The sequence below is a fragment of the Heloderma suspectum genome, chromosome 2 (assembly GCF_057233095.1).
Source record: "Heloderma suspectum isolate Gila_16-S chromosome 2, 16-S_ref, whole genome shotgun sequence".
NCBI lineage: Eukaryota > Metazoa > Chordata > Lepidosauria > Squamata > Helodermatidae > Heloderma > Heloderma suspectum.
This window is the reverse complement of record NC_139459.1, coordinates 260851328-260866957: the sequence shown is the minus strand read 5'-3', so window position 1 is coordinate 260866957 and position 15630 is coordinate 260851328. Positions and strand designations below refer to the sequence as shown.

At 44.3% G+C, this 15630-nt stretch overlaps 1 protein-coding gene across 4 annotated transcripts in view; it reads right to left on the bottom strand.

Moving 5' to 3' along the window:
* Nucleotides 1-1179: 1179 nt before the first annotated feature.
* The window catches only part of SLC25A48 (solute carrier family 25 member 48), a 71393-nt gene continuing 56942 nt past the window's right edge, over nucleotides 1180-15630 (bottom strand). For 2 of the 4 annotated variants that reach the window (XM_084838996.1, XM_084838993.1), the window contains exon 7: nucleotides 1180-4293. In XM_084838996.1, the coding sequence (XP_084695122.1) occupies nucleotides 4174-4293 (120 nt within the window). In that variant the 3' untranslated portion in view covers nucleotides 1180-4173. The remainder of the gene's footprint in view (nucleotides 4294-15630) is intronic. The other 2 variants (XM_084838994.1, XM_084838995.1) reach the window with 2 other exon arrangements.

The following is a 15630-nucleotide window of genomic DNA, read 5'->3' as shown; positions in this document are numbered from 1 at the left end:
CCACATCAATTTGCAGATTTTGTTTTAAATGTCAGTGCAAAAATGCATACATGTTTTTGGTACATATTGAAATGAACCTTTCTCCCAATATATGCATTTTTGTGTGAACGTTTAAAAATATGCAGATCCCTGCCATAGTATATAGTGATTTTGTGCACATTGTTCTCTAATATGCACAGTTTTGGCACATCTTTTCCTAATATGCACTTTGTGCACATTTTTAATTGACAGACTTGATAGAAAAGTCCAGAAATGTACAGATTTGGGGTTGCAATTGCATTCTGGTTCGTGTAGAAGTCTGGGGATTAGGACTAGGTAAATTTGCATCAAAATGCAAAGTAAACGAAATCCCCAGCTATCCCTTACAATAAATTTGTGGTGCATTGAAATGCTAATGCCGTATGTCTTTCAGATGGTTATTTTATTTAAAGTACTTTCCCTGATCATCATTTGCAGTACCAGAGAAAATCCTTCTCCTTGTTGAGGAGGAGCAAGATGTTGCTTGATTCATCTACAATAGGGATGTACGAAACTCACTTATCTTTTCGCGGAATATTTTGTGGTGGAGGGGGAGGTGCTCCATCCCACCCCCCGTAATCCTTGACGGCCGGCTCCAGGCTGTCCACAGCCAGATTTCCAGCCACAGACGGGCTGCTGCAGACGCAAATGGCGGCCGCCGTAGCCGCCGCCATTTGCGTCCAGCCAGGCAGCCGTGATAGGCTACGTAAGAATTTACGTAGCCTATCATGGCTAACCCCCCCCCCAAAAAAAAACCAGCGTACGCAAATGGCAGCGGCTACGGCGGCCGCCATTTCCGTTCCCTATTTTTCACTGATTTATCTTACGTAAATATTTACGTAAGATAAAATGGCGAAAAAAGGGGGAAAACAAATAGCGTAGTGGGCGCTATTTGCGTTCCTTTATTTTTTGCCGTTCTAGCCTACGTAAATATTTATCTTATATTTATCTACATAAATATTTATCTACGTAATTTATCTTACATAAATATTTACGTAGGCTAGAAAGGCGAAAAATAAAGGAAAGCAAATAGCGCCCACTACGCTATTTGCGTTCCCCTTTTTTTCACTGTTTTATCTTACGTAAATATTTATGTAAGATAAATCGGTGAAAAATAGGGAACGCAAATGGCGGCCGCCGTAGCTGCTGCCATTTGCATACACTGGGGGGGGGGGTAGCCATGATAGGCTACGTAAATTGTTACGTAGCCTATCACGGCTGCAAGGATGGCAATGGCGGTGGCAGCAGCCCGGCCGTGGCCGGCCAGGAGACCAGCCGCCGCTGCTGGAGCCGCCGCCGGAACTGCTGCCGCCGCCGCTAAATCCGCCACATCCACCCCAGGTAATTGCCATCCCGGGGGGATTCCACGGGGGGCAGGAGGCTGTTCTGCCACGGATTCCGGGGGCCAGATTCTAAAGAATCCGGCCTCACTGGAATCCGTGGCGGAATTCTCTGCCATCCCTAATTTACAATGGAGTGTGCCTATATTGGCTACTCTTCCACTTTGCTAAAGCAAACGGATCATTCAGGTTCCCTCTCATCTTCCTCTACCCCTTTGCCATGCCTTCTGGCTTCTCTATCCCTTCTCTGAGATTGAACCCTAACCTTGATCCTTCCCTATATCTTCTCATCAGAATAGTGCTCACATCCAAACTGATGCAGTTTGGCATTCACCTGTCATCTGTATCCTGTTATTTCAGTGGCTGCATTCTGACTGAGAAACTGATTTTGACTTGGCCTGCAGAGCTGTTTCTGTTATACCCAAGCTTTCTGCGAGTGTCAGCTAGGCCAGATCCTAAAAGTAGTGATCTGCCCTGATTCTGCACACACTATTCACCTCCTCGCCGTTTGCTAACAGGAGCCAAAGAGGACTCTAGAAGTAAGACTTGGAGACCTACAGTAAGGCCAAATGGACTGCTGATACGCAATGGTTCTACTACAGTTACTTAAAGGCACTCACTTCTTCTTACATTTAGTATCTCATTCAGTGTAACAGACTCCATAAAAATAAAACACTAGAGAGGCCAACAGCACTGAATGGGGAAAAAACTTTGTCACAGTGAATTACATTTGTTTGGAGGGCAGGGAATCAGAACTGTAAATTTATTGTAGCTAAGTGCTTGAAGTCTTGATGAGGTTATTACATTCCTTCTCGTCTTCCAATGATATTATTATTATTATTATTATTATTATTATTAAACATTTCTATTCCACCCAGTAGCCAAAGCTCTCTGGGTGGTTTACAATGATTAAAACATTAAAAAAAAAATAGACAAAGATTAAAAACCATTTACATAAAAAGCACACAAACAGACAATATACACAAGAGAACATAGATCTAAAACAACTTCAAACAAGTGATCTCAAGCAAACAACCATAACCATTAGACAATCCAGGATCAATTAAAACTTATCATATACTGCCAAATGCCTGGGAGAAGAGAAAGGCCTTAACCTGGCGCCGAAAAGATAACGATGTTGGTGCCAGGCAGGCCTCATCAGGGAGATCATTCCACAGTTGGGGGTCCACCACTGAGAAGGCCCTCTCCCTTGCTGCTATCCTCCAAGCTTCTCTCAGAGCAGGGAGCTGGAGGAGTACCTTAGATGATGAGTGTAGTGTATGGGTAGGTTCGTGTCAGGAGAGGTGGTCCGTCAGGTATTGTGGTCCCAAGCCACGTAAGGCTTTATAGGTTAAAACCAGACCCTTGAATCGGGCTCAGAAACATACAGGCAGCCAGTGCTAGTGGGCCAGAGTCGGTCTTATATGTTTGGACTTTCTGTACCTTGTCATATGAAGAGAAAGAATGGAAAGACAGTTTCAGCACATTAGAAGCTATTCTCTTGGATTATTCGACGTAATGGGCCACAATTAACCTCTTACAGATAGTACTAGAATACAAACACTAGTGGTTTATCCTAGACCAAACAAGTTGCACTATTGCCTCACCAATGAAAGTTTTGGTCATTGCCAGACAACCATACCTATTTTAAAGTTGCGTTTGGCTTTAAAATGAAAGACTTCAGATGAAGATGATTTGGATCAGAATTCTATAAATGCATACTTGAAACTCTTCAACCAAGTCCACGGAACAGATCAATAATTACTTTTCACAAACAGAAAGTTTTCTGGCATTATGAAATTCCTTCAGTGCAGGTTCCATTTGTGTGACATAAGTCCCTCATCAAGGCTATGCTGTTGATTTGGCTCATGAAGTAAAAGCAATGGTCAGGAGCAGAAGACTCCTTAAGAAAAATAAAAAGAAGCAAATAACCATAAGAAGAACAACCCATACAGACAACATCGTTTCAGATATGTCAGTATTGTAAAACTGCTATGTGAGGCACACACATGCATGATTTTTTGTGTCCCAGCACAGTTTCTGGTCAAACTGGTTTTGCCATTTTTATTTTTTAAAGAGTCTATAGAGTTTCAGGCTGTTCCCTGGAAAAAAATAAAATTTGCTTCCAGAAGCATGACCGATGCTCCTGTAATAGACCTACTGGGCAATGCCCATAGCGTATCATCTGTTCCCACCACTCCATGGTCAGAGCAGTTTTAGAATTTTGTTTAATTTTTTTTTCTTCCCTCTGTCCAAAGCTGAATGCTGATCTGGAATTAATCCCATAACAAGTTAAAAAGAAGAAAGTAGTACAAGGTTATCTCCACCCCCTAGCAATGCCCCACAATTGAATGTATTGTTTTGTCATCTGTCAATGGAAAGTAAACTGATAAATGGATAGTGGACTGAACATAACTAAATGCAATCCATTTCCCATGGAAACTAACTGCAAAAATCACATTGTGTTCCAGGGACTGGGTTGCACTCATTGGCAACAATCCAGTGCAGAAGTTTACAGACTGATCTTATGTACTTAGAAGTAAGTTCCCCAAAATGCAATGGGTTTACTCCCAAGTAAGAATATAGCATTGCAGCTTTAGTTAATTTTACATTGATTTCAATGGGCTTAAAGCACTTAGGTCTAAACTGGATCATGGCCATTATGTGGAAGTATGTTCTATCTGCTTCAGTGGATGTTACCTTCAAGCAAATGTACTTAGGGTCACTGCCTATCTTGCTGTTATTATATTTCCCTAGTTTTTTAGATGAAGAAGGTATGGAATCACTAAACACGGTTATGACGCTAACCTGAAATTCAAGGATTTGTCTCTGCTTGTTCTCTTAGGGCTTTGAGTGAAAGTTCATATCCAAGAAACATGGCAGCACTCATTGGGAATCCTCGCACTGCATTCACTGTAAGGCCCCTGAAAAAGACCTGATCAAAAGAAGGAAGGAGAGGTTACCCCAAAGGAACATACACTATCAACTATTTTGTACAGAAATCACTTTAAATAGGAAATAATGAATGAGAATCAGACATTGGGAGAGCCCAGTTTTTTCATCAGCATTCTGTAAGGAACATAAATGAACTCAGCTAAATAATTTTCCACAAGGTATTGTACCATATATATTAGCATCTTTCTTATTCATTTGTTTATTATCGGGATGTATCCTGCCTTTTTTACTTTATAAAATATCCAATATTACAATCAGGTTAAAAATACACAAACTATAAGCCCAACCATATATAATCCACTGCGAGGCAATCTTCTAGTCATGCGCTAGATTTTGTATGACAGTGTTACATCAGGATCAGCACCCCCACAACCTGAGCTGCAGTTAATATTCCAAGGTTCTAAAAATTGTATATGTTTTCATCCAGTATTGCAAATATGATTACACCTCCCCTGATCCACTTCCCTAGGTTCTGCCCCTCCTAAATTCTCCCCACTCCAACCCAGACTGTCCTATTACATCACTCCCTTCATCTCCATGCTCTGTTATTGGTGGAGTGCTAAGGCAGCTTAAGCCAAGGCAGCTTGGCTGCCTCTTCCTCGAAGCATTAGAGCGGCAGTTTTAAGAGCGGGAGGAAAAATGAAGCCCTGTGTGCAATCTCCAGAGATAGTCTTGTTAAATATACAAGGCTTTGTTCCAGAGGCAGGCCAAAGGCTATTTCTTTCCCTTTTCTGGGAAGAGAGGAAAACAATGGAACCAATGACCTAGGGAGGTGGTGGGCTCTCCCCCACTGGAAGCATTCAAGATGAAGCTGGACAGTCATCTGTCAGGGATGCTTTGACTTGGATTCCTGCACTGAGCAGGGGGTTAGACTCGATGGTCTTGTAGGGCCCTTCCAACCCTACTATTCTAGGATTCTATGACTCTTATGTTCAGCCTTTTGGCCTTAAAGATCTACTGTTTTTTTAAAGCTAGTAGGGAAAATGGGGAGTCATCCAGTCACTTGGGGGCAATTCTTAGCATAGTCAACCAGGTGAATGGCTATTTTCAAAGCTGCATGTATGTAAATGAAGGATGGGGCATACAGATTTCATGTGCCCCCCTCCCACCTTAAGTCTGCCCCCACTGCCCCCGAACTTGCTGCTGCTGCAGTGGCAGCAGCAGTAGCAAAGCAGTCAGCGGTTTGCTGCCGAATGGCAAACTATAACAGTGGCCAAAGCGTATGCCTTTGCTGCTGAAAATTCTGTGGTTTGTTGCTGAAATTTGGTGGCAAACCAGTGGCGGGTGTTTTGGGTTTTTTTTGCCACACTGCCACCATCAAAATTCAGCAATACACAGTGTTGGTGTAGCCCCCAGAGGGTTCCAGGGCATTGAAATTGGCCCCCAAAGTTGCCCACCCCTGATCTAAACTCTTGATTATATAAATATTTAGTTGGAACCAAGGTTGTTGTTTCACCAACAGAAGGATACTGATGGGGGAAGGGGACTTTCCTGCCACCTGCAGCCCCTCATGCACCCTCAAAATCTGTTCCAGAGGGTATCCTGCTGGTGGAACAACAGTCTTGGATCCAGTTTTTTGAATGAGCTTTAGGCTTAAGGCATGTAATAGGTTCTGCAGGACCGGAGTAAGTAACAGCCATATAAAATGGAGATATTAAAAATAGGACATATATATTCCAGTTGTGCAAAAAAATAAAGAAAATAGAAAATAGATCCCCTCTTCTATCTGTCTGCATCTCTTTTTCTTTATTCATCTCATCTAATTATGTACGTTATAATATGAGATTGAAATATTGATGTCTTTCTATAATTTGATAGGCTAACCTTCTGGGTATACTGTGAATCAACTTGAGAATTCTTAGGGAATAGACCTTTTGGCAGTGCCAATGCTATGTTGAAGCAGTTGTACGGTAGGTCATCCTATCATGAATGGACCAAACCTGGACTGTCAGAATACACTGGGACATGGAACTGGAGCCCTCTTACACGTTTCAGACTTCTCAGAGATAGTCTGACCATGTTTATCTATGCTTTGGAAATTTTCAGATTGGACTAGTGCAATGCATTGTACATTGAAAACTACTTGGAAAGACTTGTTGTTGTTCAGTTGTTAAGTTGTGTCCGACTCTTCGTGACCCCATGGACCATAGCACACCAGGCCTTCCTGTCTTCCGCTCTCTCCCGGAGTGTACTCAGGACTTGGAAAGACTAGTTGGGTCAAAATATAACTGCTAGAATGTTGACTAGTGCCAGTCAAATGGAACACATTTTGAAATTTCTTAAACTGGGAAGGACTGACAAGATGGGCTTTTAGTTGTTACATTGGTCTATTTCCAAGCACAATTCAAAGTGCTCATTTTAACCTGTAAAGCCCTATATGGCTTTGAACCTAGGTATCTAAAGTGCCATCTACTCCCAAGTGGAATTACCTGAATGCTGAGATCATGTTCTGAGGCCCTTCATCAGTTGACCCTGCCTTTGGAGATGAGACAGGTGGTGACCAGGGAATGGGCCTTCTTAGTTATGCAATCCTGTTTGTGGAATTCTCTCCCCAGAAAGGGTCGCCTGACACCAACTCATGTCTTTCCAGTGCCATGCAAACTTGCACAGGACTTTTAGGATGCTATCCTCTACAGACTTACCCAGGAATAAGTGTGTATAGGGGATTAATTCTGAGTTAACATTTATAGGATTGCAAACTTAATCTGTTTAAAGCTGGTGATATTTTTAGGCTAAGTAGCTTTTTTAGTCATTATTTTATGATTATTGCATTTTATTTTTTTATTATTGATTTTTTCTTGTTTTAACTCTATGTTGTTAAGTTGTTGTTTTTAAACTGAAGGGTGGGATATTAAATATTTTAAAGAAATAAACACACACATAACCTTCTTGGTTCTGCATGACTCAAAGATTTGATTTGTATCATTGAACTTTATGTAAGTAGAGGTAGAATGTGTTCCAGTACCTTGACTGTAGCAATGCCAGAATAAGAGTAGAGTGTTTGTGCATTGAATGAGCACAATAATGTGGCCCTGGGCTTCAGTGATCTTAATGGAAGCAACAGTTTAAAAAGTCCATGAAACCTGAAGTCCCACCAACCATACCAGAAAGGTGAGGAATTCCAGTGGAAGGATGTAGCCAAGTATGGAACAGAAATATGCACACTTCTCTCTCTCTCTCTCTCTCTCTCTCTCTCTCTCACAGGGAAGAGAAGTTCCCCCAACTAGAACCAGATGTAAAATGGTGATTCGTGGGGCAGAGCCAATTATCTTCTGTACCCCATGACCTGCATACACAAATACAAATCTACATCTGAGTTACTACAGGTCAGGGATTCTAACTGTCTAAAATCAGACTGCCAAAAATTGCTGTTGATAAACAACTGGGAGTTAGAGCCCCTTCCGATCTACTGCCAATCACGTAGAGATCTACCATAGATCCTGATATACATTCTGCCATTTACACAGGCACATGAAGCATCAGAGTGGGTTTTTTTTTAAACTCCTGCCATGTACTCTTCTCCTTTGACATTCAATTGCCATTAGGAAAGCTGAGGATTATGGCAGTTTCTTCTCATTTTTTTGTGAATCACCAGTAGATAACAATGCTGCTGCTATTGCTGATGATGATAGCTTACATGACCAGCTCAGCCACAATGATGGCTATGCAGGGCCCCAACAGACAGAGTAATTGCTTTTTCTGCATGTGTTAATGAGTATTTAACAGCCTTACTTGGAACATCCGATCGTAATCCTTGGAATAGTGTTTGTCCTCTTTAATGGTAAGAGAGCTATATGTTGGCTTCAACAAGTAGACCAACCCAGGGGCTGTATGAAACTGCACAATACTTTGTGGATTCAAATTAATTAATTAATTAATTAATTTTCTTTTTTCTTTTTTAACTAACTTTTTTTTCCATTTATTTGTCTTGTAACACACACTTCCACACCAGTGGGACTCTGCTTTTAACCTCTACTGAGTAGAGGAGCAGGCACAGGCTAGTCTAGAACAATCACAAAGCTAGACACAAAAAGGGAAAAGAGGCAATGGAAGGACAAGGCTCTCCAGTGGTGGTGACCTGCAAGGTGTGTGCAGTGTTTGTTTTCTTGCCTGAGAACAACATGGCCTACACCTGCAACAAGTGCAAGTTGATCACGCTGCTGGAAGAAAAAGTAAGTGGACTGGAGCGGCGATTGTCAACCCTCCAGGGAATAAGAGAACATGAAGAGTTCTTGGACAGAATGGGGGAACTACAGCAGCAAAGCGAAGACGAGAAGCTTGAAGAGCAACAGCAAGATGAGGCAGAAGTGGGAAATGCTGAGGTGAAGAAAAATGGAGTAGAGGATACTCCTTGGAAAAGGGTGACAGTTAGGAGGAGAAGAACTAGACGCCACTCTGCACCAGTGGAAGCAGTGGAGCTGTGGAACCGATTCCAGGTACTTGCGGATGAGACTGGAGGACAGCCTGCAGAGGAAGAATCACAGGGGAACCTACATGAGAGTGATCAAGAGGCTGAAGGTCAGTCAAACAGAGGCGATGAAACCCAGGCCTACAACAACAAGAAGAGAAGAGTGGTAGTAGTGGGAGACTCCTTGCTGCATGGGATTGAGACCCAAGTATGTTGCGAAGACCCGTGGATTCGCCAGGTATGTTGTCTCCCGGGAGGACAGATTAGAGACATGACTGAAAGGTTGCCTGCACTCATAAAGCCCACTGACAGGTATCCCTTTCTTCTCATCCATGTGGGAACAAATGATACCGCCAAGCCGAGCTACGAAGAAATCAAGTCAGACTTTGAAGCTTTGAGAAGGAAACTCAAGACCTTTGGGGCCCAGATAGTTTTCTCATCCATCCTTCCAGTAGTTAGAAGAGGGATAGAAAGGGAACGAAAAATACTCTGGGTGAATGACTGGCTACGAAGTTGGTGCCGATGAGAGAGGTTTGGATGCTGGGACCACGGGCTATACTTCCTGGAAGATGGGCTGTTGGCAAGGGATGGGTTGCACCTCACAAAGGATGGGAAGAATGTAGGGATGGCGGAGAATTTCTCCCCGAAACTTCGGGGGTCCGAGCGCCAACGTGTTCGGCCCCCCGAACAAGTTTCGGGGAGAAATCCTCCAGCCCCCCCCGCCCCCCCCCCGGGACGGGACTTACCTTCCCTGAATGTCCCTCCCGGCGGCGGGTCCGGCTGGCGGTTCGTCCGGTGTTCGAGCGGGGCGGGAGCGGCAGCCGGTCTTTCGACCGGCTGCCGCCCCCGCCATTGCAATGAAAGAAAAAAAAAACACGTCCCCTGATAGGCTACGTGACGATTCACGTAGCCTATCACGGCAAGATTTGCAAAGTCAGCCGTGATAGGCTACGTGAATCGTCACGTAGCCTATCACGGGTGACTTTAAAAAAAAAAAAAAAAGCGCGTACGTGAATGGCGGCCCCCATAGGGAGCCGCCATTCACGTTCCTTATTTGGTCGCTGTAGTCTACGTCAATGTTTACATAGACTACGGCGAAAATAAGGGCAACGCTATTTGCGTTGCCCTTATTTTCGCCGTAGTCTACGTAAACATTGACGTAGACTACAGCAACTAAATAAGGAACGCGAATGGCGGCTCCCTTTGGGGGCCGCCATTCGCGTACGCGCTTTTTTTTTTTTTTAAAGTCACCCGTGATAGGCTACGTGACGATTCACGTAGCCTATCGCGGCTGACTTTCCAGATCTAGCCGTGATAGGCTACGTGAATCGTCACGTAGCCTATCAGGGGACTTTTTTTTTTTTTTTTTTACTTTCGTGTTCGCGGCCGGGCGAGGCGGGAAGCCTCCTCCCCGGCCTGAATTTCGGCCGGGCGAGGCGGGAAGCCTCCCCCCCAGCCTGAATTTCGGCCGGGCGAGGCGGGAAGCCTCCCCCCCCCGGCCTGAACTTCGCGGGGGGAGCAGCGTAGCGCTCCCCCCCACCGCGAAAAAGCTGCGAGAAAAGGTAAGTGACTTTCGTTCACCCCTAGAAGAATGTGTTTGGCCACAGCATGAAGAACTTCACCAGCAGGGCTTTAAACTGAATCCTACGGGGAAGGGAGATGTAAAGTTGGGGGTAACAATGGACGTAGGCGCATGCACTGCAATGGAGAGAACAGCTCTGATAGCGCCCAGTAATAGTCTTCAGACACATGTAGGAAGAAAGCCAGACATGAAGCACATGCTCTTTGATGTCTTTATACTAATGCCCAGAGTATGGGAAACAAACAGAACGAATTTGAACTGTTAATACAGGAGGGAAATTATGACTTGATAGGTATAACTGAGACTTGGTGGGATGACTCTCATGACTGGAATACAGCAATTGAAGGACATAACTTGTTCAAAAAGAACAAGAGGAACAGAAAGGGAGGTGGGGTTGCACTGTATGTGAAAAATACATATCTCTGCACAGAAATACAGGAGGATGAGCTTGGTATAGGGATGGCGGAGAATTTCTCCACGAATCTTCGGGAGGCTGAGCGCCGAGGCATTCGGCCCCCCGAAAGTGTTGGGGAAATTCTCCGCCGGCCCCCCGCCCCCCCACAGGATGGAACTTACCTTCAGAGAATGTCCCTCTCGGCGGCGGGTCTCGGCGGCGGGTCCTGGCGGCGTTTCGGCGGCGTTTTGGTGGGGGCGGGGGCAGCGGCCGGTCTCCCGACCGGCTGCCGCCGCCACCATTACAAAATAAAAAAGTAAAAACAAAAGAAAACACACACACCCGTGATAGGCTACATGACGATTTACGTAGCCTATCACGGCTAGATTTCCAAAGTCAGCCGTGATAGGCTACGTAAATCGTCACATAGCCTATCACAGGTGACTTTGGAGGAAAAAAAAAAGCACGTGCGCAAATAGCGGCGGCCCATGGGTGCCGCCATTTGCATTCCTTATTTTGGCACGTCTAGTCTACGTAAAGATTTATGTAGACTATGGCGAAAATCAGGGCAACGCAAATAGCGTTCCCTTATTTTCGCCATACTCTACGTAAATCTTTACGTAGACAAGACGTGCCAAAAATAAGGAACGCAAATGGCGGCGCCCATGGGCCGCCACCATTTGCATATGCGCTTTTTTTTTTCCAAAGTCACCCGTGATAGGCTACGTGACAATTAACGTAGCCTATCATGGCTGACTTTGGAAATCTAGCCGTGATAGGCTACGTTAATCATTACGTAGCCTATCACGGGTTTTTTTGTTTTGTTTTACTTTTTATTTCGCGGCCGGGGTGACGGGGCGCTTCTCCCCAGCCTGAATTTTGGTCGGGCGAGGTGGGACGCCTCCCCCCTCTCGCCTGAACTTCGGGGGGAGAAGCGAAGCGCCTCCCCCCCACCGCGAAAAAAGCTGCGGGACAAGGTAAGTCCCTTTCGTACATCCCTAGCTTGGTAGCCCCATCAAGAGCATCTGGATCAAAATAAATGGAGCAAAGAATAAAAGGAACCTGGTGGTCAGAGTCTACTACCGGCCACCCAATCAAGGAGAAGACAAGGATGAAACTTTTGAAAAGCAAATAGCCAATGTTTTAAGGAAGCATGATGTAGTAGTAATGGGGGACTTCAATTTCCCCGATATTTGTTGGGAGACAAATTCTGCAAAACATGGCTCCTCCAGGAAATTCCTGACTTGTGTGGAGGATAACTTCCTCCTACAAAAAGTAGAGGAAGGAACTAGAGGATCAGCTATCCTTGACTTGATCCTAACCAACAGAGATGACTTAGTGGATAAAGTAGCAGTTACAGGAACTCTGGGGGAAAGTGACCATTTTGTGACATTACATGTCTGTATATAATAAGTCTATGGTTATGGTTATGTTTTCCTGTTATATGTCTGTGTTTTACGGTATTTCTATGGTGACAGAAAAATGAGTGGCTGGAAGAATGGGGGATTTGCATATGTGAACTGATTGGCTGAGTGACTGAAGGGGGTTGAAGTATGTGTGCTATATAAACTGTGTGCTTTGCTTGAGAGAGTCAGATAGCGATAGTGAGGGAGTTTAAGGGATGGTTTAGATCAGAGTTAGGATTTGTCATAGGGTTAGGATTGAGGAGAGAGAGAGAGAGAGAGAGAAACGTCTGTGGTGATTTGTGAAGTGATAGTTGGAGAAGGTGATTTAGAGAACACTTCATGAGATAACCTATATTAACAGAGCCATTAAAAGTTACCTGTTTATTATTCGACCACTTAGTACAGTAATCAGTAAACCTTTCCTTGTTTATGAATCCTACGCCTTCTGCTCTTGGCTACATGAGAGGGGGGTAATAAAGGGAACAGTACAACGTTATAGAGAAAAGTCTATGTGTGTCCTCACAATACAAGGATAGAGTAAAAGTTTGGGCCTGAGCCTTAAAGGTCCAGGTGGCAGCGAAACACGGTGTGTGAGAGAGAAGGTGGTTCCTGCTGGGGGTGAGAAAGGCCTTAGAGAATGGGAATTCTCACTAGGAGAAGGCAGGAATACCATGTTCCTCATCTTTAGGAGCTTACATGGGAGGCAGGGACATGTTCCTCTCCATGCTGGGAATAGCTGTATCTATTGAACTTAGGCACTACAAATGGGTGAGAATTGTTTGGTTCATTGTTCAGTAAGAACTTGCCAAACTTCATAAATGTCTTCATAAATAGGACGGAAAGAACTCGAAATTTAAAATAATTAAAATTAAGGGGAAAGTAAATGGAGAAAGATTTGTCCATAACTAGGAAGAAAAAAGATGGAAGCATTTGTGGGAAAACAAGGGAGGATTACAAATGGAAGATGACATCTGGACCCCTTATGAATGAGGTTGGGCAATTGTTCAACTAAAGCCTCAAAAGAGTAGCCATATGCATCGTCCCTTAATCCAGAGATGGGCAACTTGCGGCCCTCCAGATGTTTTGATCTACAACTCCCATCAGTCCTAGCCAACATAACCAATGGGGAGGGATGATGGGAGTTGCAGGGCAAAACATCTGGAGAGCCACAAGTTGCCCACCCCTGCCCTCATCCATCATTTGTTGGTGTTGTTCAGTCGTTCAGTTGTGTCCGACTCTTTGTGACCCCATGGACCATAGCACGCCAGGCCTTCCTGTCCTGTGCTCTCTCCCGGAGCATGCTCAAGTCCATATTCATTGCATCAGTGATGCTATCTAGCCATCTCATCCTCTGCCGTCCCCTTCTCCTTTTGCTTTCAGTCTTTCCCAGAATCAGGGACTTTTCCAGGGAGTTTTCTCTTCGCATTAGGTGGCAAAAATATTTGAGCTTCAGCATCTGTCCTTCCAATGAGCAGTCAGGGTTGATTTCCTTTAGGATGGACTGATTTGACCTCCTTGCAGTCCAGGGGACTCGTACAAGTTGCAATTCATGCACAGACCACATATTTTGCTATTTTGCCACCCTGTACCTGATTTGGCTGTGCAAGAACACCCTCCTCCTTCTATCTAGAAATTAAAGCCCACCCCCCAGATTTCTCCTGCTGAATTGTATATAAAGTCCAGCCAGTTCAAACCTGCAACTGGACAGGGGGTCTGCTCATGTGGAGCAGAGCATAAATGTCATAGTTGATAGATCATTGACTTGGACTTAGCATGATGTAGTAGTAATGGGGGACTTCAATTTCCCCGATATTTGTTGGGAGACAAATTCTGCAAAACATGGCCCCTCCAGGAAATTCCTGACTTGTGTGGCGGATAACTTCCTCCTACAGAAAGCAGAGGAAGGAACTAGAGGATCGGCTATCCTTGACTTGATCCTAACCAACAGAGATGACTTAGTGGATAAAGTAGCAGTTACAGGAACTCTGGGGGAAAGTGACCATGTTGTACTTGAGTTCTTGGTTCTAAGGGAAGCAAAAGCCGAGTGTAGTCAAACGCGTACCCTGGATTTTAGGAAAGCTGATTTTCATAAACTCAGAACAATGATCAGTAAGGTCCCATGGCAAGCGATGCTAGCGAGAAAAGGAGTCCAAGATGGGTGGGAGCTTTTAAAAAAGGAAATTCTCAAGGCACAATCACAAGCAATTCCAACAAGAAGAAAAGGTGGAAGACAACAGAAGAAGCCAATGTGGCTTCACAAAAAGCTTAGGGATGACCTGAAAACAAAAAAGGGCACATATAGGAAATGGAAAGAAGGCCAAGTAACAAAGGAAGAGTACAGGCAGGTAGCACAGAATTGCAGGGATGGTGTCAGAAAGGCTAAAGCTGAGTACAAGCTGAGGTTAGTGAGGGATGCTAAAAACAACAAAAAGGCTTTCTTCAGCTACGTGCATAGTAAAAGGCAGAGGAAAGAAATGGTGGTTCAGCTATTAAATAAAGATGGCAAAATGATAACAGATGACAAAGAAAAGGCAGAGGTGCTCAATTCCTACTTTGGCTCAGTCTTCTCCCAAAAGAGGGTCTATGACCCCCCTGGCAAAGGCGAAGTACAGGCTGAAGGGGCAGGATTGCAGCTTGAGATCGATAGGCATAATGGTCAAGGAACACCTAATTACTTTGAATGAGTTCAAATCTCCAGGGACAGATGAACTGCACCCTAGAGCAATAAAGGAACTGGCAGAAGAACTCTCAGAACCGCTGTCTATTCTCTTTTGAGAAATCATGGAGGATGGGGGAAGTGCCAGATGACTGGAGGAGGGCTAATGTTGTCCCTATCTTCAAAAAGGGTAAAAAGGAGGAACCTGGGAACTACAGACCAGTCAGTCTGACATCAATCCCTGGGAAAATTCTGGAGCAGATGATAAAGCAATCAGTCTGTAAGCACCTTGAAAACAATGCAGTGATTACTTGAAGCCAACATGGATTTGTCAAAAACATATACTGCCAGACGAATCTGATCTCATTTTTTGATCAAGTAACCTCCCTTGTGGACCATGGGAATGCTGTAGACATCACATACCTTGACTTCAGCAAAGCTTTCGACAAAGTGCCCCATGATATTCTGATGAGCAAACTAGCTCAAAGTGGGCTAGATGAAACAATGATCAGGTGGATCCACAGCTGGCTACAGAATCGGACTCAAAGAGTGCTTATCAATGGGACCTTCTCAAACTGGGGAGAGGTAACGAGTGGGGTACCGCAGGGCTCAGTCTTGGGCCCAGTGCTCTTTGACATTTTTATTAATGACTTGGAGGGGGAGGTGCAGGGAATGCTGATCAAATTTGCAGATGACACAAAATTGGGCAAGATAGCTAATACTTTGGAAGACAGAAACAAAATTCAAAGTGATCTGGATAGACTGGAGTGCTGGGCAGAAAACAACAGAATGACCGTTAATAGGGATAAATGCCAAGTTCTGCACCTAGGAAAAAGAAACCAAATGCACAGTTACAAGATGAGGAATATGT